Genomic DNA, 23,059 nt, shown 5'->3' on the forward strand with positions numbered 1-23,059 from the left:
CATCGGAAGAACAACAACCGCCACCGGAATCTAGACAAAGGACGAATCTAGTGCGTAACCGTCGACGGCCGCCATGTGGCACTGAATCCCCCGAGCATAGACATTGATTGCCGTATTTAAATTTATTTGTACAAATATTTTGAATATTTTGATATTATTTTATGTAATAACATATAAATTTTTTTGAATTATTTTGATATTATTTGATGTAATAACATGAGCTTAATTAATTTGTACAAATATTTTGAATATTTTGAATATTTTGATATTATTTGAGAATTCTACTAACCATTAATACAATTATCAGTTAATATTTTTACATTCATATAATGTTAGATTTGAAAAAATATTTTGACTATTACTAACAATTAATACAATTATCAATAAATAATTGAAAAAATATAATTTATTTACAATTACATTCAACTATTCCGATTAGGGCATGATCGGCTTGTATGGCCTGGATTCCTACACCATCCGCACAACTTCTCTTGACTGGATGTTTCTCGGATATCCATATTGTTACGTATTCTAGTCAAGTAAGGTCGACCTTTTGGTTTACGACATAATTCTCTATCCAGTAACAACTTAAAAGGAGCAAGAGATACGGGCGGCCACTTACGTTCATCTGGGGCCGGTGGGAAAACGTGTCTCAAGACGCTGTACATGTTTTCTATTTTGTACACTTCATCCACATAGCTCATCGGATCCAGAAGGAGATTCTGACAAGCTGCAATAACACGAGCGCATGGATAACGAAGTGCATCAAACATCCCACAGTCACAAGTCTTATTTGGCAAGTGTACACGATATTACCCGCCAACAACACCTTGGTGCGGTCTGTCAAACTCTGTCACGCGAAACCATAAATTGTCTCGATCGTGACACACTGTGTGCTTGGTGTTTTCCATCGCCTTGGCCTTATTAATTTCTTAAACTACCTTACTGCACCATACATGGCCTCCCTGCATCCGGCCTGCATAACTTGCTGCTCGCTTTAGAAATAGCACCGCCAAATGAAAATATGTCTCTCGCACAACCGATGTTATCGGTAGATGGCGCGTTCCTTTAAGAACAGAATTTATGCATTCAGCCAGGTTCGACGTCATATGCCATATCGTAGGTCGCCGTCGTATGCTTGTGCCCACTGTTTGAAACGTATGTTACAAAGGTAGTCCGCCCCTTATCCGTTAATTGAACGTAAAATTACCAACATCTCGTGAAAACGGTCTTTATTTATTTCATACCCTGTCAATATAAGATCATAGTGAATAATTTATACCACTTCTACCAATAAAACTAATTCAAATTGACAAACGAGATAACACAGATATAGACTAAATACCCATGTTGGTCACTTTTCGTCGTTCGCTCTTAGATGGATATTGCCTGTAGTAGTTCGAAGCAACGTGTCTTAGGCAATATCTATGGTGTGTGCGCTGCCATAAGCTTCTCTGTCAATCAAATTCAGCTAGTATACCGGCGCCCCGATCTGAAATAACACAGATATCAGGTTGGGGCACACATGCCTCCTTAACCTAGAGAGAAAGAAATCCCAATCATCAGACGACTCCCCCGGTGTTATTGCAAATGCAATTGGAAGAATTCTCCCACTGCCATCCTATGCCACTGTAAGCAATAGCCGATGAGTATACCTACCGAACATAAATGTACCGTTAATTTGTACCAACGGCTTGCAGTATGGAAATGCGTCTCGACATTGCTTAAAGGTCTAAAACAGGCGTTTGAACACTTGGCATCCACGTAGCAATCGGTCGTTGTAGTCTCATGTTCCGTTTTAAGGTCTGTGATGACACTTGGGACGTATCTTTCTAGCACCTGACACCACTGCCATATTTCATTATATGAGGCGTCCCACCCACTATGCATATTCTCCAGCGCCTTTTGCTTAGCTATCCAAGCCTTGAGGTAAGAGGGCGTGTACCCCATTTGGCTACGAATATTGGCAATTAACACCAGCACTGAAGTCTTAGGATCTACTTTAACCGTGGGCAGTATCAAGCTGGCTAACATAACTAAATCCATCTTGGGATGATCTTGTGAAACACCTATAAACCGAGTACATTAAATAATGCAACATTGCATAATAAAAGTATTATTCAGAAACCGTCAATACTGTACCTGCAGCACATGTATGTGGACCTTTGTACTTTTTAATCTCCCATAACCTTGTCATTTTCCTTAACGAGGCGTAGATTTTCCATGAACATATGCCGTCTTGGACCGCACACTTCGCCTCAAACTTATCAGATTTGGATTTAACGACGTGGTAGTTAACGCCGTTTTTTATGCTATGTTGTTTCAAAGCACAAATAAAACTATCATTGTTGGTAAACTGATTACCAACTTCAAATTCACCGAAATCTACCCCCCGAACTTGTACGATCATGCAACTGGTGTGGTAGATCTGTAAACTCTAACGCATCATCTGCAGACAGATCGACATTATGCATGTGGGCTAGAGGTGAGTATGCTCTGAATCGTGGAATTTCTTCTTCATCTGAACTCATTTCAGCATCTTCAGGTTCTGTTGGAATAGGCTCCGGTTCAGAAAATAAGCCAACTTCTGCACCATCCGGCTCGGGCTCTCGAGGTGGATCCACATCGGAGTCATCTTCTAACCCACAATCATCTACAGCATATGAGGTCCCCTCACCAGTTGACGTCGTAGGGAGTACATCATCCCTTCTTTTGGGCATTTGATAACGTCCCCAATTGGATGTAGATTGCCACCCACTAGAACTTGATGCCGTTCCCCAGTACGTATTTCCAACATCAAACATCGAGCCACCGACGTACATGTCCTATCCACCAACAGAGTGTCTTGCAGGGGATGTGCATTCAACACCGTTACCAACATGGGTTGTTCCATATTTTGTAACCTGCTAACCGAGTGTCGGCCAAGGGTTGTGTATACATCTCGAACACCTATCGCAAGTACATCATTTGGCGATGTAAATTGTACATATAACTCAATATAAGGTGCTCCACTAGCAAGATGAGTTTGCACCATTGCCTCTAAGCTACGAGCACCTTTTATGTCGAACGAGTCATATGTCACCGGATCAACAGAAGAACAAAATCGATACGTGATAGACAGAACTTTCATTGGCATCATTCCGAAAATTTTACGCCTAATTCTTTTACGAAGTTCTGTCAAATCTATATTCTGGTTAAAAACCAGTCGCACCGTATTCTCCGAAAAAAAAACAACACCATTCTCGGTGTGGCAAACCTCACCATCGTAGTAAATAACAGCACTAATACGTTCACTCATATTTGAAACTCTAACCTTTTTAGCCTCTCTAAATTGTTTCTACTGTGACTTATGTATTCTGAGAACATTTTTTGCCTCATTTATAGCCTCAGCCCAAACATGCTATTGTAGCAAAATCACGTCCACGTGGGTGCGATTTCACAAATTCTTCTCATAAAGCATCCTGGTAGAAGCAATTTTATACTATTTGCTCAGAAATGTCAACTCGAAATTATTTCTTCCAGGACCAACTATAGCAAAAGCGCGTCCACGATGGCGCGATTTCAGAAATTCTTCTCAAATAGCATCCTGCTTGAAGCGTTTTTATACTATTTGCTCAGAAACGTCAACTCGAAATAATTTTACAGGACCTACTGTAGCAAAAGCGCGTCCACGTGGGCGCGATTTAACAAATTCTTCTCTTAGAGCATCCTAGTAGAAGCGATTTTATACTATTTGCTAAGAAACGTCAACTCAAAATTATTTTTTCCAGGACCAACTGTAGCAAAAGCGTGTCCAAGAGGGCACGATTTCACAAATTCTCCGCGTCCATGTAATTTAATTTTAATTAATTAATTAATTTCTCTGTGAAGCCTTAAAAATCTTAAAAACCCTAAAAAACCTAACGTGGGAAACACCGCGAAATCGCGTCCACATCAGTGTGCTTTGCTGACGTGGACACAAATCGCGCTTTCAAGGCCGCGCTTTGTTCCCATGTCAGCAAAACGCGCTGACGTGGACGCGATTTGCTGACATATCCTCTGACATCGCGCTGACGTGGACGCGATTTAAGAGAAAAAGGCCCATTCCGATAAATAATAAAATGCTGGGCCCATTTCGGTAAATTTTAAAAAAATTGGCTTTTTTTTGGTATTTTGGCCAGTCAATGGTTGTTCAAAATTCTTTAAATACCAGATTGAAACAACCGAATACTATAGGGGGCAAATAATGTATTTAGCCTCATTTTTTAACAATAAAAACCGAGCAAAATGAACCGAAGTGGAGTTAGGTCGGTTTAATGGATAAACCAAAGTTTGCTCAAAACCTCGTCGCCTAGTTCTACTGCGTTTTCTTGTCACTTATTTCTTGTGTTCCGTTCCATACACTCGCGCTTTTCTCTGCTTTCACCAGATCAAAAGGAAATTCAAAAGAAATAAAGATCGTACAAATAAGAATCTTTATTACGCTACTGAGAACTCTGCCCAGGAAAAAGCAGACGCAATGGCCGTACAGCGGTTAGACAGAGGCGATCTATGGAAGAACAAGGCTCGCGTTTTGCAACTCCAGCTCAGGCAGCGCTTCAGGGTGGCAGTCGATCGCCACCGTCCTTCAGTCCTTGCTGATCGTTACTTCTCCTCCTCGGTTCAGCGCTGGCTCCGTCGCTTCCGCGACTTCCGTCGCGATTCCCTCCCTTCTTCCTCTTCTTTCTACCGTAAAAAAGGTCGCTTTTCCTGCTCTGGGGTTCATGTCTTCGATCTATTTATGATTTTTTTTCGCTTTGTAGCAGTTTTATTTCCTTTAATTTTTTTTATAATTTACTATCAAAGGATGCAAAGAAGTAATTGTTAGGAAGTAAAATGACCTTTTTGTCCCCCCAGTTATTTCTAATTTCATAATTTGAAGATTTAAAAATTTATTTGAATTGAATTCTTAGCTTACCAATTTAAGTTTCTGGTCTTATAGTGAGTAAAGACTTTGACGTGGAGGTGGATTCAGCTATTTTTCGAATGCTTCAAGCCGTTGCGGTTCCTTTGATTGGAAATGTTTGCCATGTTTTTATGAATGGTCTCAATCGTGTCCAAGTACGTACGCTTTTGTGTAATTGAGAAATTTCTGTTGTGTTCTTTGCAGGTATTTCACAGTTTCTAGGAACTAATGCATGTTCTCTAATGTGGCAGGTTTATGGCCTTGAAAAATTACATGATGCCTTGCTTAATAGACCCAAGAACAAGCCCCTTATAACGGTATAAGCTATGGTTTTTACTTTTTGTCAGTTTTAGCTTTTGTCTCATTCATCGGTGTTATGTTGAGTCCTATGCTGATGAAGGAATGTTTCTTTGCAGGTAAGCAATCATGTTGCTTCTGTGGATGATCCATTTGTCATTGCTTCACTGCTTCCTCCCAGAGTTCTTCTTGATGCTCAGAACTTGAGATGGACCCTGTGTGCATCAGATCGATGTTTCAGTAATCCTGTGACGTCAGCATTCTTTCGATCTGTAAAAGTGTTGCCAGTTTCTCGTGGTGATGGGATTTACCAGATGGTACATCTTTTAAATTTTGGCATATTCTTAGCAAGTATGGAACAGTGTGTGTTGAATAAGGATCAAGTCGATAAGTATACATCATGCAAGTGCGTAGAATCAATGTTACAAGGAATGTGGATAGGTCTTGTAAGGGGAATGAAAATTAGAACACAATTGCTACTTATATGAAACCTAATTTGATAGTATGGTTTTCTTTGGTTCGTTTAGTAGGAATGAAATATGATTATCGGAACATAAAACCTTATTTTTTGGAACTTATACATACGAATTTTATGTTCATATAAAATACACAATTCTTAATTCTGAAGTTAGTGGATTGTTCTGTTTTACCCAATAAGCTTATAATAAACTATACATTAATCAGATCATTAGTTTTACTAAATTGGACCGCTAGTGTTCCTTGATTAGGATTGTGTATCAATTTGAAAATGGTCGGAAAGATAGCGATTGTGGTATGCATTGTTGAGACGAGGAACGTTTAACTGAAGGTGGAAAACAAAGAAGACGGATATATTATTGGCTTTTGAACGTCTTTGAAATGTATGATTGCTAATGTAGTTGAATAGTTTGATTGTACATACAATCTACATGCATATTGTTTACTGCCTTTAACGGACTTTGTTTCCTTTTCCATTCCTTGAACTTCATATGATGCATAAGTTATGTAATATGTGTTAGACGTGAGATACTTGGACTTTCATCAACAGGTTTATAGTCTGGTATGTTGATTTTAACTTGCATGTTTACGCCTTCATTAATTACTTAAACATGTGTGGTATTTATGCCCATTTCATCATTTTGATTCAATTTGTTGCAGGGCATGGATATGGCCATTTCGAAATTGAATACTGGTGGATGGGTTCATATCTTTCCAGAAGGTAGTCGTTCTCGAGATGGTGGAAAAACTGTGAGATCTTCTAAGAGAGGTGTCGGGAGGTGAGTGTAAATAACTTCCTATACAAATCTACATCTTCTCACATCAGGAAATAAACAGACCCATCTCTTGACAGAATCTGTGTTAAAGGGATAACTTTTTTCAAAAAAAATGGAACTTTTAGCCCATTTGTTGCTTTCCTTGTTAGTAACAAAACTTTTGGAAACATTGTTATGGTGATACAGGTTAGTTCTAGATGCTGACAGTACCCCAATTGTTCTGCCATTTGTGCATACTGGAATGCAAGATGTTATGCCAATAGGGGCCAATTTCCCGAGGATTGGCAAGACGGTATGTATTCCTGCTGTTATTCCTTTGCTTAATAGACATTAGTTTTATGTGCCACTGTCTGAGCTTGAATATCTCCAGTGGCTTCACAATGCTTTTACATGGTCCCGTTTATAGTAGCATTTAAGAAAAATCCTTCCTAATTGGCCGGTTATATTGGGTTTTATGTTTATGATCTCATTTCCTGTCAATAATTGTTATGCTGAATTCTTTTAATACATGCAACTTTGTAGGTGACAGTTCTAATTGGAGACCCTATAATTTTTGATGATCTGCTTAACTCGGAAGAAGCCACAGAAGCATCAAGAGGAAAATTATACGATGCTGTCGCATCCAGAATTGGGCATCAACTGCAGAATTTGAAAGTAAAAGTCGACAAATTAGCGCTCGAGCAATCTATCCGATTAGAAAACCATAACAAAGATGGTGCAGAACGAGCAGCCAATATCTTGCACCAGGTAGATTTGGATCCATTTGGGTTAGGAAGCCATGAATATATTAGGTATGAATCCTTGGTAGAAGAAACCCAAACGAAGCAGAATGATATGAGTCCCGAAGAAGCCACTGCAGATGTTTATACGAGAATGGGATATTCTTGTGAAGGCGGGATTGGTTCAAGGATTCGCAGTTATATGGATCCAACTGAATTGATGGGATTCGCAGCGAGAGGCTTGCTAATGAACTGCAGATCCAAGGAAAAGTATTCAGACACAAGTGACATACGCCCACTGAAGACTTGGAAACAGTATTTGGAAGCTAATATGCTAAAACAATGGAATACATGTTAAAATTTGGTGTTCGAATATGTAAATAAGAAACCTTGATATTTCAGCAGTTTTGATGTATGCTAAATATAAATTTCCAGCTTTTACGTCTACCTCATGTTGTTCTCGTATCTCTACTAACTCTACACCACCATTATCTCTACTAATATCATGTCTATAGCATGTATTTACTTCCGATTTGATTACACTTCACATCGCGAATGAAACTTATAGTTTGCAACTAATTAATAAAATAATACATAAAATTTATATAATATTAAAATTAAAAGAAATTAAATTATATTATTTATGAGTCAATATTAAGTTAACTTATAACGTCTACTCAATCAAATATATTTTTAATATTAAAAACCACTTATTTAATTTACAACTATATATGTATAAAAATAATATATATTAAATAATTAAAGATATTATTAATTTATAAAACTGGTTAAAATAAATATATAAAATAAATTAAAATAAAATTTTGATTAAGTAATAAAATTAAGTTTTTGTCAATCCAACTGGTGTGAGTTCAAATCATTATATTCATATTTTTATTTTTATTAATTTTTTAAAAATAAAATATTAAAATATCCTCAAATAATATAACTTTATTCTAATTACAAATGGGATATATTTGGGTTGTGCAGTGGAGTAATTTGATAAAGAAAAGGAGCCCAAATTTGAATGAAAGAGCAGGCCGACGTGAAGGAAATAAGCCCATTGCAGATTCATCGGCTGAAATTGAATTTTTTCAAGCTCTCATTTTCTTCGACAACAAGAGAACTACAGTTTGGTAATATAAAGATCTTCATCTGTTCTTCCTTTTTCTCTATTCTCTCCGTCTTGTATTCTTTTCCTTCATTTTCCGACTCATCTTTCGCTTGAAATCATCGTTGTATTTTTTTTAAAACCCTCACCGATGGCGACCGCTATGGTAGAAGATTCTAGCTTTGAAGAAGACCAGCTGGCTTCCATGACTACCGAGGATATCGTCCGAGCTTCCCGTCTTCTTGATAACGAGATTCGTATTCTCAAGGTCCCTCTTTGACCTTTCTCTCTCTCTCTCTCCCCCGCATTATGATTACTATTTTTTTAGGGTTTCTTTTTTAATCCACAACTATCAATTTTAGTCAGATGGTTTCTTTCAACTACTCGATGTTAATCGGATTTTAGTTTTGGGTATGGATTAAATCTAGGTAATGTTTACAAATAAGGGAATGTTCTTTAGTTTAGTTGCAAATTTTCTGGTTTATTATAATTGGGATATGTTGCTGGTTAAAGCTATATTATTTTCTTTTTTATGGAAAAACTTTTTCTTCTTAAATAATGTAGCTATATTTTGATCGAATTTTCTGATTTTTGTTTTAATTGGTTTCTGGGATTAAAGGAGGAGATGCAAAGGACAAATCTCGAGTTGGATTCATACAAGGAAAAGATTAAGGAGAATCAAGAGAAAATTAAGCTTAACAAGCAGTTGCCTTACTTAGTCGGCAACATTGTTGAGGTAAATTTTTCTTCCTTCTTTTTCCCCCAATGAACCCTGTTGAACTTCTGTGTTAAATTTGTGTTTCAGTAATCTTCTATTTATTCTGTACTGGTATATATAATTCTGAATTTAAATAAACTCAAAAGAGTATTCTAAGGGGGCAGCAAATGAATAATGAGCCATTGCAGATGAATAATAAGCAAAGCTTCTGCTTGCATTTTAGTTGGACTAGATTGTGAGTATTGGATACAGATGTGTTTGACATGGCCCATGTCGAAAAATGTGTGTGGCACCCATGTCAAACATGGGTACTTGCTGCTTTAAATTTTAACTGCTCTTTCTTTCAGATATTGGAGATGAACCCTGAAGATGAGGCAGAGGAGGATGGTGCCAACATAGATCTAGACTCACAAAGGAAGGGTAAATGTGTTGTGCTGAAAACCTCTACTCGTCAGGTAATGGCACAGCATCATTTCTTATCTGCTACTAATAGGGAAAGTCAATAATCAGTTATGTTTTTCCTTAGTTCAAGTGGTTACCAAAATCAACATCTTTGAATATCGGTTGAAAGAAAAACTGGTTTGATCTTGACTTGTTTTATAATTACTACAGACCATCTTTCTACCTGTGGTTGGACTTGTAGACCCTGATAAATTGAAACCTGGTGATTTGGTTGGTGTCAACAAAGACAGCTACTTGATATTGGATACTTTGCCATCTGAGTACGACTCCAGAGTAAAGGCTATGGAGGTTGATGAGAAGCCAACTGAGGACTACAATGATATTGGTGGCTTGGAGAAGCAGGCAAGTTTTCTTAATTCCTACTGCCCTTTCTGAGATTATCATTTTGTAACTGTTAAGCTAATGTTTAATTCTTTTTCCCCATTTTCTGATTGTTGTTCCTGGATCAGATCCAAGAACTAGTTGAGGCCATTGTGTTGCCCATGACTCATAAAGAAAGGTTTCAAAAGTTAGGCATTCGTCCACCTAAGGGGTGCTCTTATATGGACCTCCTGGCACTGGAAAAACCTTGATGGCCCGTGCTTGTGCAGCACAAACAAATGCCACGTTTCTGAAGCTAGCAGGCCCACAACTGGTTCAGGTATTAAGTCCTATAGCCTTTTCGGCTTACTTCTCTATATATTTAGATCCTGTCTACTCGTTTCAGTTCCTGTTGGAATCATTTTTTGCCATGCTCCTTACTTGGTTAGTATAACATGACAGAAAATTGTGAGTAATGGAGTAGTTTTTATCATTTAATGGTATTATTTTGTGCTTTTATATCGGCTTGCTTAGGCCCTATAATAAGTAAACAATCATAATGCATGTAGATGTTTATTGGAGATGGAGCAAAACTTGTCCGTGATGCTTTTCAGCTTGCAAAAGAAAAGTCTCCATGCATCATTTTTATAGATGAAATTGATGCAATTGGCACGAAGCGTTTTGATAGGTAATGCCATATCTTAAAATCTTCAGAGGCAAATTTGTTTCAAATCTGGTTGTGGCATTTATTTGTGGATAAAAACCACTGATTCTTGATCTGCCTGCTACCATGTGCAGTGAGGTGAGTGGGGATAGGGAGGTTCAGCGAACAATGTTGGAACTGCTTAACCAGCTTGATGGCTTTAGCAGTGATGAACGCATTAAGGTTTGACTTTGTGGTGCATCATTTTTTTTCTGTTATCTATTTGCTAAAACATAAGGGATCTATTTTAATATAATGAATGTATTGTAGGTCATAGCAGCAACTAACCGAGCTGATATCCTTGACCCTGCTCTGATGCGTTCTGGTCGATTGGATCGTAAAATTGAGTTCCCACATCCCACTGAAGAAGCAAGAGCTCGAATCCTTCAGGTATGACTTTCATTGCTTCTGCTTCCATGGATTCGATCCTGGGCAGAATTTTACTAAAAGCTTGCATTGGTTTTGTAGATCCACTCAAGGAAGATGAACGTTCATCCAGATGTCAATTTTGAAGAACTTGCTCGATCTACAGATGATTTCAATGGAGCACAGCTGAAAGCTGTTTGTGTGGAGGCAGGCATGCTAGCTCTTCGCCGCGATGCAACTGAGGTGCAGTTTCTAATCTTTTAGAAGTTTTTCTTTTATTTGAGGTGGGGGAGATGCTAAATAACAAATTGGGGGTTGTGTTTTATAGGTGAACCATGAAGATTTTAATGAAGGCATCATTCAGGTGCAAGCTAAGAAGAAGGCAAGCCTAAATTACTATGCATAATGGGAGAGCATTTCAGTGCAAGAATGTGAAGGTGGTTGTGTTGAGAGTAGGTTGATATACATATTTGACTCTCTGCCCAATTATATTGTGTTAGGTTTTACTTGGTTTGCACTTAATTTTATATAAGAAAACCATTTACAAATGGATTGTTCTATTTAAAAGACTCCCATCTTTTTATTTGAATCAGGTAGTTCAGCAACAGATTAAGATTGAGAGGGGAAAAAGAGTTTAATCTGAAAATTTTGTATTTGAATAGGAAATGAAAAAGAAAGAATTAGGTGAACTAGTTTTTTCTTTATATAAAATGGTCTGTTTAATGGAAAGATGATAATGAGATAACTTTATAATAACAAGTTTAGTTGTAAATGTTTATACGTTTACACAATGCATATATTAGAAGTTATTTATTAGTAAATTAAGTAATCCTCAAATATATTGTGATATATTTCAATGTTAATTAATTGTATTTTTGTTAACTTGAAAGAGGTCCAATTTATTTTTAAGAAATTAAATTTTCTACTTTTCAAATTTGGAGTTGTTTTGTCTCATTAAGACTTAATAATTATGTCAACTTTTCATTATCCATTTAACACTTGATGATCAAAATTGAAAACAAGTAAATCCTTCTCAGTGTCTTTGAAATTGAATTGGGTTCGATTCAATTAGTTTGGTTAAAATTTTATTAGAATTTTTAACAATAATTGATTGGTCCATTTGAACTTTTTGAAATCTTTTGTTGAAGGTTGTTACCTTATTTGATCTAATAATTTATATACTAGTTTATTTGTGAAGGGTTAATAAATATGGAGTTTCTTGAATTTGACAATTTATATTTACTTGGTATCTATTTATTTTTCTCTAACTAGTACTTAAATTTGAAAACCGTAAGCTAATTTGGTATTTTTTTTTTGTAAACATTGTTAAAATATGCTGACATGGTGTTGGCATGGCGCTAACAACCAATAGCATGGTGAAATGTGATATCATCGCATTCTGATATGTGGAAAAATATGTGTTTTGTATAAATTTAAAATCTTTTTTGCCACATGTTAGAATGTGAGCTTTGTAACACCCCAAAAGGTATGAAAGTAGTGAAAATTAAGATTTTGCCCTCGATAAATTGAAATAAAGGAAAAATACGGAAATAAAAGTGATAAAAAGGGGGAGAAGTTGAGTTATATCAATTAAAAATTTGATTAAGAAGTATATTATGATGTATTGGTTCAAGTAAGGACTAAATTGCAAATGTGAGAAAGTTTTTGTGGCCAAGAGTAAATATTCAAATTTGAGGGGCTAAAGTGTAAATATAAAAACTTGAAGTGCCAATAGTGTAAATAATTTAAGGGTTGAAGGATCTAGAAACTAAGAAAAATGGATAAATTAGGACTAAATTGAATAAGTGAAAAAGTATGAGGGGTTAAATTGCAATTTTATCAAGATGCGTGATGATTCAATGTAGAAACTTTGAAGGATCATAAGGTGCAAAATGATCATTTAGCAAGAAAGATAATTTTGAAGAATAATGAATGATGGCAATATTTTAGATTAATTAAATAGATAAATATTAGTTTAGTAATATTTTGTTTTGATATTTATTTATATTTTATTAATTTTTACTTAGTATATGAGGAAGGAAAGATGAAGAGTCTTCATCCTTCCATCTTTCCAACGTGAGTAAGGAGGAGAGAAAAGAAAAACTTTTTTTTGTTTTGCAACTTAGTCCTTCTACAAAAGTTCACCATTTTCATCAATAAATCAAAAGAATTTTCATAGCCACCAAGAGACAAAAATGATAAGGAGACTATGGGGAGCTAAAATATCAAGTTAGATTCAAGAAAATAGAAGTTGGAGGAGAGAGAAACTCAAGTTAAAGTTTGGTTTCAAGAGAATAAGGTATGGTATGTATGTTATGGTTTTATGTTATTTTCAAGTTTAGTAGTGAGAAAAGTATAAATATGGTGTTAAAGTAAAGATTTCTCATGAGGAAATATTGTGTTTTTGACATGTTGATGAAGAAAGAATTTGAGAAAGTGAATCAAGTGGTAGGAAAAGAGAAAAAAAGAAAGAGATTTTGATTGAAAAGAGGTAAGCACCCATGGACTTTCTTAATATTTAAGGATTATAATGTGAATTTAGTGAAATGTGTAGTAAGTTAATGAAACAAGGTGTGAAATAATTTAACATATGAAATAGGAAATTATAATAAAAATATAATAGATGTGTTATGTAATAGTGAAAAATATACAAAGTATTGAATAAGTGAAATTATGGAAAAATATGAAAATTTATGGAATTATGAACTAAATTGAAAGACTTGAGAATAATATGTGGTGGAAATAATATAAGTGAAATACATAGAAAATTGATGGGAAAAATAAGATAGTGGAATTAATTATGTGAATTGAGTTAGATGAAAAAGAAAATTTATTTAATAGTGAATAATGAACTTTTATGACAAAAAAAAAGAAAGAAAAAGAAGTGATTAAATTGGAAAGTTATAAGAGTTTACACGAAAATATTGATGAGTAAAGAATGTATTAAAAAAATACAATAATATATGAATATTGTAGTTAAAACTATAATTATTTTCTAAGTTGTGGAAATTAGGGGCTATATCACGAATTTGAGAAAATTTATGTTAGAAATAGTAATAGTGAAATGGATAACACTTAATATGTGAAAATAGATGTGGTGAATTATGGAGATATTAATAAGTATTGAGATACACTATGTGTTATTGAAAGGGAAAGATATTGTTACATGAAATGTTGTAATGAGGACTAAATTTTAAAGTATGTAAAAGTGTTATATGAAATGTATAATAATAATTATTAGTGAGTTATGGAAGATTGTTAAATATGAAAACAAGTTACATGTGTTATTGAGAGTGGAGTACATGATTATACTAAATATTGTTACAAGGATTAAATTGTAAAAAGTGTAAAAGTGATATGAGTGCATTATATGATTTGCCCAAGTAGACAAGATAATAACTATTGGGATATAGATGACATGTCATTAAGGAAATTTTAGCGCGCTTATTGTCTCGTGCTTTAGTGCTTACTGTTTCGCACTTCGGTGCCTACTGTTCTATTTGTATCAATTCCGAATATCCTAAGAATTTTTTTTGTCTACTAGGTCTCTGCTAAAAAAGTAAACAATTTTCGTTACAAGGTAGAAGTTTATCTTTGATTAATTATCAAAATAATGAATCGATAAAGTGAAGATATAATCAAATTGAAGGTATTTGAGGGAGTGTAAGAAAGACGGACTAGTAAGTTAAATATGTAAAAAATAAATTGTGAAATAAATGATAAAGAGTAGTGATGAAATTATGAAAATTTATACTAAATGATGAAACATGATACATGTATTAAAAGAGTAGTAATTTCTATGAGTTGAATTGAGGACTTAAAGGATTAAATCATGAAATATGGAAAAAGTCACAAGTGAATATGATATTAAAATATTGAGATGTAATATGATAAATAAACAAAGACATGAAATGTTAGAAATTGAGATGTAATTGATTTTTTTCAATTTTATTTTGCGATTTTTCTTTCAATGTTTTAATTTTTAGTTTTAAACCCTTTGTTGTTTTTATTTAAAAAATAAAATTTTTATAGATTCCTCCTTACTCATGGCTAATTCTAAGTTTATTTCGAGTAAAAAGTTATTTCTTACATTTAACTTTTTCAAAGTGTTTTAACTGAAAATAATAAAAATGATAGGTAAAATACCAAAAAAAGCCACTTTTTTTTAAGTTTACCGAAATGGGCCCGGTATTTTATTATTTACTGGAATGGACTCTTTTCTCCTAAATCGCGTCCACATCAGCGTGAAGTCAGGAGACGTGTCAACAAGTCGCGGCCACGTCAGCGCGCTTTGATGACGTGGTAACAAAGTGCGTCCACGAAAACGCGATTTGTGTCCACGTCAGCAAAGCGCGTTGACGTGGCCGCGCTTTGTTGCCACGTAGCGCGCCCCTGGGGACGCGATTTCCTCGTTTTTCCCACGTTAGGTTTTTTGATTTTAGGGTTTTTAGGATTTTTAGGGTTTTGGAGAAAAAAATAAATAAATAAGGGATTAGAGTTTAAGGTTTCCTAATTAAAATAATTATTATTTATTCAAAATTGAATTACGTTTTGTGTTTATGGGTTTTTAAGATAAAATCAAAGCAGGATACTTTATCAGAAGTATAATAAACGAATTTTACCCGGCCCATTTAAAATAGACCTAACTAGGGCCCAATATCCCATTTTAGCCTAACCCAATTAACTTAAACATTAAACAGAAAAAAACCCTAGGAGGCTGATGGTTTCGGCGCCGCAACCACCCACGCTTAGCAAACCGTTCATCGAGCCACGTCATTGCTCGCACGTTCGGTAGTCTCCACAAGGCTCGTTCCCACGTTCTCCTCCACCTGCAATAAGCCACGAACGGCACAAATAAGACAGAGAAAAACAAAAATAGGAGGGATTTTTGTTGTATAAAAGGCAAATCAACTTATGTTAAGGGGGTTAGCAAATTTTGTACTAAAAAAACTGAGAAAGAAAATACCAGAGAAAAAAAAACATTTTGAAGGTGACGGATTTGGTTTCTTTTCCTTGCTTCTTTTTTACTGTTTTTACTTTATTTTGTCTCTCTTTTGTTTCTTCAAAACAAAAAAAAAACGAAAAGGGGAGTAAAAGGGACTTACCGTCGCGAGTGGCGTTGGGGGATCTCTTCATTCTGTCGTCGGAATGAGAGAGATGTAGAGTGGCAGTGAAGGAGGAAGGCTGTGGCGCCCTTGAGGAATGGCAGAGGATAGTGTTTTAGGGTTCCAAATTTGGGCATATATAGGTCGCTAAACGACGTCGTTTGGGGCCTGTTTCAGTGGCCCCAAAACGGCGCCGTATTGATTATGCCCGTGTGCAACCCGATCCGACCCGAGGAGGATCCGCATTTTTTTAAAAATGGACTATTTTCGAAATTAGTCCTCATGATTTATGGTGTTTTTAAAATTAATTAATTTATTTCTTCTAAATTTCACCACATGTTTTATAATTGTTTCAAATTGGTCCTATGTTGCGCAACATTGTAGGAGGTTTGGGTAATTTTCTCGTTCAGTCCTCCCCCCGTTGCGCATGTCTTAATTTGCTCCCTTTCACGTTATTTTGAAATTAGCTTTTTAAATTCTGTTTTTTTAATTTAATCCTTAATTTATTATTTTTAGTTTTTATTATATTGTTAATATTGTTTATTTACGTTATTATTACTGTATGGTTATTAGTTCATTATTATATGTTATATTATTATTATATTTATTTATATAGGAGCATATACATATTAATACATATATATATTTGTTTGTCTTTTAAAATTTTTTTAAATATATATACTATATACATATCCTATATTTTATTATAACTTTATCTTTCTTAGCTTTATGCACATATGTATGCGTATACCTTTGTATGTTATAGTATTTTTATATTTTCTATATCTTACAATCCAAACGTATTATTTTCTTATAATATGTATACGTATATACCCACATTATTCGACTTTTTTTAAAAAAAATATATATCCTTCAAATTTTCTTTTGTATATACATATATGTCCATTTTTTTTATAATTACCAATATATTATGCTTAAATTTTCTTTATTATATATATAAACTTTTTTTTGATTATGTTATTTTTGTTATTTTTGTTTACATGTATATATGCATCAATATTTCATCATACTTTTTAAATAAGTATTTTGATTTTATCAAAACATTAAAATTATTTTTTATGATTCAAAGGTTTTCAAAATAAAAAACGATATTCAAAGTTAGGGATTCTCGAGGAAAATTGAGCCCTAACGTATTGGATTCCGATTTTCTTTGTTGATTCCAAATAACAGAGAATATTCGTTATTTAAAATATATAAACAAAAATCATTTTCGAGAATTCAATATGTTATGTCATAACGCATTGGGCATGACATATTGCTTTCTCGAAATGAAGATCTTCTTTAAAAAATTAATTAAAAGGTGATATTCAAAATTCGGGGATTTTGAGAAATTGTACCCTAACGTATTGGGTCTCAATTTCTTCGCATGACTTGAATAATTGATTATCCTTTTCAGATTTCAACATTTGAGTTTAACAAAATCTTTTTAATTTTCGACACCAAGACATTAAATAATTAATTTGGTACCGATATTTGGGCGTTAAGAGGGTGCTAACCCTTCATCGTGCGTAACTGACTCCCGAACTCGTTTTCTCAAATTTCGTAGACCAAATTTGTTTTTAAGGCATGCCAGTCACACCTAAATCATGGATCGGTGGCGATTCTATTTTTCTTTGTTATTATTATTATTTTTAAATTCAACAAACTAATTTTTGTTTTTTCAAAAAAATGGTTTCGACAAGAAGGATTTCTGAAGTCGCGCCCACGCGTACGCGCTTTTGCTACAGTAGGTCCTGGAAAAATAATTTCGAGTTGACGTTTCTAAGAAAATAGTATAAAAAACGCTTCAAGCAGAATGCTTTATGAGAAGAATTTGTGAAATCGCGCCCTCGTGGACGCGCTTTTGCTACAGTAGGTCCTAGAAGAAATAATTTCGAGTTGACGTTTCTGAGCAAATAGTTTAAAAAAACACTTCAAGCAGGATGCTATTTGAGAAGAATTTGTGAAATCGCGCCCTCGTGGATGCGCTTTTGCTACAGTAGGTCCTGGAAGAAATAATTTCGAGTTGACGTTTCTGAGCAAATAGTTTAAAAGAACGCTTCAAGCAGGATGCAAATAGTTTATGGTTTTTAAGTTAAGGGTTTAGGGTTTTTAAGTTAAAGGTTAGGGTTTTTAAGTTAAGGGTTTTAGGTTTTTAAGTTAAGGGTTTAGGATTTTAAAGTTAAGAGTTAGGGTTTTTAAGTTAAGGGTTAGTGTTTTTATTTAAGGGTTAGGGTTTAGGTTTTAGGGTTAGGGTTTTTAAATTAAGGGTTTAGGGTTTTTAAGTTAAGAGTTAAGATTTTTAAAGTTAAGGGTTAGGGTTTTAAAGTTAAGGGTTAGTGTTTTTTATTTAAGGGTTGGGGTTTAAGGTTTAGGGTTATGGTTTTTAGGTTAAGGGTTAAAGGGTTTTAAGTTAAGGGTTTAGGGTTTTAAATTTAAGGGTTATGGTTTTTAAATTAAGGATTAGGGTTTTTAAATTAAGAGTTTAGAGTTTTAAGTTAAGGGTTAGGGTTTTTAAGTTAAGAGTTTAGGGTTTTAAGTTAAGGGTTTAGGATTTATCCTGAAAATTTAAAAATATGTTATATTTGAAAACATAAAAATAATCATAAATTTAAAAGAAGAGAACTTATCCTGAAAATTTAATGAAAAAACCAACCCTACTCAAGTCATTACCATACATATTCTTGCAACCCTAAGATAGGGTCTGAAAACTTAGATTTCAAATTAGTTAATAACACTCGTAATTATTTCTTAAATTCATACTTTTCCAAATATATACATCACTTAAATAGTAAATGAAATCCAAATTCATATTTTTAAGAGTTGCGATTAACAGACAATTGAAAAAAATGAAGAGGGAAAAGATTCAAACCTTCCCTTCTACTTCCCATAACATTCCATTCTCGATTTCCTTATATGGGAAAGAATCTGAGAGGAGCTCATCACCTGAATTTACCAACTTTACAATTACGAGATTAAAAAACAATTTTTTAATTCAATCCAGTGTACCCACATTTGTTAACCTTATCAAATAGGCAGCGATTTAGCTAATTCTCTTTCAAGATATTATCTTCTAATTCAGGGCTTTTTTTTATAAAACAAAAAAACAGAAAATAATTGCCCAGAAAATCGTTAAAAAAATAGATAACCGATAATCAAATAAAAAATCAAAACAAAAAAATCTTCTATTTTTTCTGTTCAATTCTCTGGAAAAATAAAACCTCACAGATCAAACCATTAAAAAGAAAGTATGCTGAAGTATCATCATCCTTGTATATAAGAAAGGAGGGGTTGAAAGAAAGGCAAAATTTCAGGATATCCCAAATACGATTCAAACAGAGCCAAGAAAAAAGAGAGAGATATTGAAGAGGAAATAAAAGATTGATACCTGTAAGAATATCCTGATAAACTAACATAGTTGCTAAAAAATTATCCTCTCTGACTCTCTCTTTCTGTGTGTGTCGTTGGAGGCCGTAAAAATTTAAAAATTGAAGTGGAAATTTATAGCGGCAGCCAAGCGGCAGCGAGGATTTATAGCGGGAGCTCAAAATAAAAAAAGGCCTCTCCCTCCCAAGGATTCTCAATTTACGGAAATACCCTATTTGTTAAAACGAATCACTTCGGAATTTGAAATTAATTTATTTTTAACTGCTTATTTCTGTTTTCGGCAGTTTGCAGAGTTCGAAGCTTTTGCAGCAATTTCCGCCTTCAACTGGGCCCCACCATTCCTATGTTTCTGTTTCACCCTATGTTTTTTTTTAAAAATTTCTACAATATTATGCAAATAGTAATCATCTACCAAAAAATATGGGCAGGGTAAGCAAACTCAATTCAATTAAAAATTTGATTTCTTTTTCCTAAATCTCATTGTTTTTGAAGTGGTCATATTTATCCTCCTCTCATCGTCAATGAAGGAATAGTGTATAGAACTTAGACATTGATAATAGAGTGGTATGTACATATAGTTAGAACTATATGAATTTTTGTTGTAAAATAATTGAGTGGTTTCAAAATTACGTCATGCATGTTTAATATCATTTTGTACCTTGGGATAATCTTCCTTGGATGGATATAGTTATGTGTTTTATGAAGTTTTTGAATGATGATTTGACTTACTTTTAGTCCTAAAAGTGTTCAAAAATGTTATAAAATGTTAGAAGATAATTTTGACTTATTTTTAGGAGTTTAAGTTATGTTTTGGGCAATTTGTCCCAGTGTCACAACATCCAACCTTCGAAGCAATGTCGCAACACCACCATTCAGTGTCGCAACATTGGAGTCAATAAAGTAATTTGCTCTTGGTGTCGCAACATCAAAAGATTAATGTCGCAACACCCATTTCCCAATGTAGCGACACTGGTCTTGTTTACTCTGTTTTGACCCAAATAAACCCTGTTTGTAACCAAACTATAAAGAAAGCCTAAAAATGACTTGTATAAGTTTAAAAGAATCTATTTATATTACACCATAAAAAGGTCCATTTCATTCTGTCATAAGTTTTGCTCATATCCAACTTAAGCGCAAAATTCCCCCATCTTTTCAACCTTCTTCTCTTAAACGCATGTAATATTTCATACGCAAGTAATACATTATCTGAAATTAAACTTTCTGGAACAAAAGCACTTTATGCTACATCAATATGTGCATCTAGAACTTTTTGAAAACAATTTGCTATAACTTTCAAGATAATATTGTAAAGTACATTGCGTAAGCTAATTGGACAAAAATGTTACAAATTAGAAGGCTGAGCAATCTTCGGTATAAGAACAATATGCATGGTATTTAAAGGTTCTGATGAATTACCTCCATTAATAATTCCAAAACAATAATCACTAGTGTCGCTTCCCACGATATGCCAATACTTCTGATAAAACATTGTTGGAAAACCACAAGCTCTCGATGCTTTCATTGGGGTCATTTCCTTCAACGCCATCCGTACTTCTTCCACATTGTATTCGATAGTGAGGGCTTAGTTCATACTTTCTAAAATATTTTGATACACCCCTGATAGGATACGACCTACATCTCTTACCCCTTTGAAAAGTGAACAGGGTTGAGAAGTATTCATTTGCAATATTATCCATTTCTTTTTTATCTGACGTAAGCTACCCTCCACTCATTTATAGCCATTTTATGTAATTTGTCCCTAGTCTCTAAGTAGCTAATTTATGAAAGAAATTTGTATTATGATCTCCATTCTTAAGACAATTCACCCTAGCTCTTTGTTCCCAATATAAATTCTATTTATTAATCTTCATATTAAGGTGCAACTTTGAATCCATTAGATCGCCTAATACTTCCTCATCTCTCTCTCTCTCTCTCATATTTAGTTGATCAATTTTCCAATAAAGATATTTTCTTACACCTTTCTTCTCCTTTTTCAAATGCTCCGCCTATTTCTACATTCCTTTAGCAAGAAAGTTCAGTCAAATAGGAATATTGCCTTGGTCGTTTTCCCATAACTGCCGTATTTTTGCTTCACAGGTCTTTTTCAAACTCCACCACGTCTCAAATCGAAACCTATACTTCCTTGTTTTACTCTCATCATTGGTGGACAAAAATATTGGGCAATGGTCTGAAAAAGAATGAGGTTACCTTGGAAAAAACTAACCACCATAACGAATTTGCAACTCCTCCTGCCCATGTAATATGAACCACACTTATTGTGAAAAAACAACCCATTAAAAAATATTCATACAAAGATTTCTCCGAACCCTCCTATCCCAAGCCTCCTCTCCCCACCCTCAATCATCAATCTTATTAAATCATCCTCCATATCTGGCTGTAATCGATCACAAACCATGCAAAATCATAAGAAAACTAATGAAAACCCTAAAAAACTAATAAGCAAAGAAACGTGTCATTTATGGACAAACATAGAAATAAAGAAATATGCCATGCGACAGACTATCCTTACATTACATTTGAAAGTTGGATATTGTTTATAACTTCACTCTAACAAAAAGTTTGAATCTTTCTTATAATTTCACTCGTATATTTTACATCATTGTTGATTTCATTTTATAATTATATATGATTTAATACACTCATCTTGCAATTCTATTTGTACCCAATTATATTTTGAGCAGGGTTATCATACAACATCAAATAGGCCCTACACCTTTACCACAACCACAATGGAGATTCAACTTTGCACACGAGGGATTTAACTTTGATTGTATCTTATTTTCAATTGTTTTTGTTAAGTATGACTCCTATTTCAGTCAAATTTGAGAAATAATCTTCTAGTTAAACTCTGTTTATTTGTTTCAATCAAATTCTGATTAGTATAAATTATTTTATTATTATTTTACCTCTTAATTTAGCTTATAAATAGACTCTTTTACAACCTTAGAAAAGAAACCCATTAGAGATTAGAACTCATAACACTTTTAAAGAATTTTGTGTTTACGTTTTGAGGGTTCTTTATTTTTCGGGGTTTAGTTTTTATCTCCATCTTTATACTCTTCGTTCTTTTGCCATTATAGTAAAATTATCTTTACCTATGGTTTTTTATCCTCTTTGGAGGGTTTTTCCACGTTAAATTTGTGTGTTTAATTTCTCAATTTCTTCCGCTATTTTTACTTATTCGCTGCTTAATCGAGGTGATCCCCAACAAGTGGTATTAGATCTAGTTCAATTTTCATCGATCAGCCCGTTCAAAGATGGTAGCAACAAGATTTGAAATTGAGAAGTTCGATGGTGTCACAAATTTCAATCCGTGGCAAGTTCGGATGATGACAATTCTAGTTCAAACCTGTTTGAAAAAGGTTGTTATCGGAAAAAAACCTGAGAATCTAAATTAAACAGAATGGGAAGAGCTTGATGAAAATGCCTTGTCTGTAATCCATTTGTGCCTCGTGAATACGATATTGTAGGAGGTATTGATGGAGAAGACCTCATCCACATTGTGGAAAATGTTAGAAACTCTTTATGCGACTAAGTCTCTAGTTAACCGATTAATATTGAAACAACGTCTATTTACGTTTTTCATAAACGAATGTGAGCTTCTTAGAGATCACATTAGTCAATTGATTACACTTTTAAATGATTTAAAGAATGTTGAGGTTCATATTGACGATGAAGATCAGGCTATGCTAT

At 34.1% G+C, this 23,059-nt stretch overlaps 2 protein-coding genes and 1 long non-coding RNA gene across 3 annotated transcripts; 2 read left to right on the forward strand and 1 right to left on the reverse strand.

Annotated features, from left to right (window-relative positions):
• Positions 1–4,232: 4,232 nt before the first annotated feature.
• Positions 4,233–7,640, forward strand: LOC107920591 (tafazzin). Its single transcript, XM_016850378.2, has 7 exons — positions 4,233–4,718; positions 4,961–5,079; positions 5,176–5,241; positions 5,341–5,538; positions 6,359–6,477; positions 6,661–6,766; positions 6,997–7,640. Exons 1-7 carry the CDS (start codon positions 4,499–4,501, stop codon positions 7,549–7,551), a joined length of 1,383 nt encoding a protein of 460 aa, XP_016705867.1. The 5' UTR covers positions 4,233–4,498; the 3' UTR covers positions 7,552–7,640.
• A 615-nt stretch (positions 7,641–8,255) lies between these two features.
• Positions 8,256–11,442, forward strand: LOC107920480 (26S proteasome regulatory subunit 6A homolog). The gene is given in 11 exon segments (XM_016850214.2): positions 8,256–8,572; positions 8,924–9,040; positions 9,370–9,477; positions 9,635–9,826; positions 9,934–10,015; positions 10,018–10,124; positions 10,354–10,472; positions 10,583–10,670; positions 10,758–10,877; positions 10,956–11,096; positions 11,182–11,442. Coding segments are annotated over 11 exon segments (1,269 nt in total). The 5' UTR covers positions 8,256–8,455; the 3' UTR covers positions 11,260–11,442.
• Positions 11,443–18,639: 7,197 nt separating this feature from the next.
• LOC107919664 (uncharacterized) lies at positions 18,640–19,539 on the reverse strand. Its single transcript, XR_001690412.2, has 2 exons — positions 19,347–19,539; positions 18,640–18,904 (listed from the first exon to the last, which is right to left on the reverse strand). It is a non-coding gene; the product is annotated as an uncharacterized lncRNA (long non-coding RNA).
• Between the last annotated feature and the right edge of the window lie 3,520 nt (positions 19,540–23,059).

This window comes from Gossypium hirsutum, chromosome D13, assembly GCF_007990345.1.
Source record: "Gossypium hirsutum isolate 1008001.06 chromosome D13, Gossypium_hirsutum_v2.1, whole genome shotgun sequence".
NCBI lineage: Eukaryota > Viridiplantae > Streptophyta > Magnoliopsida > Malvales > Malvaceae > Gossypium > Gossypium hirsutum.

Coding starts and splice junctions, on each gene's coding strand:
- LOC107920591 (XM_016850378.2), top strand. CDS start 4,499: ATGGCCGTACAGCGGTTAGACAGAGGCGATCTATGGAAGAACAAGGCT. Junction 4,719..4,960: donor TTCTTTCTACCGTAAAAAAG/GTCGCTTTTCCT, acceptor CTGGTCTTATAG/TGAGTAAAGACTTTGACGTG. Junction 6,478..6,660: donor TCTAAGAGAGGTGTCGGGAG/GTGAGTGTAAAT, acceptor ATGGTGATACAG/GTTAGTTCTAGATGCTGACA.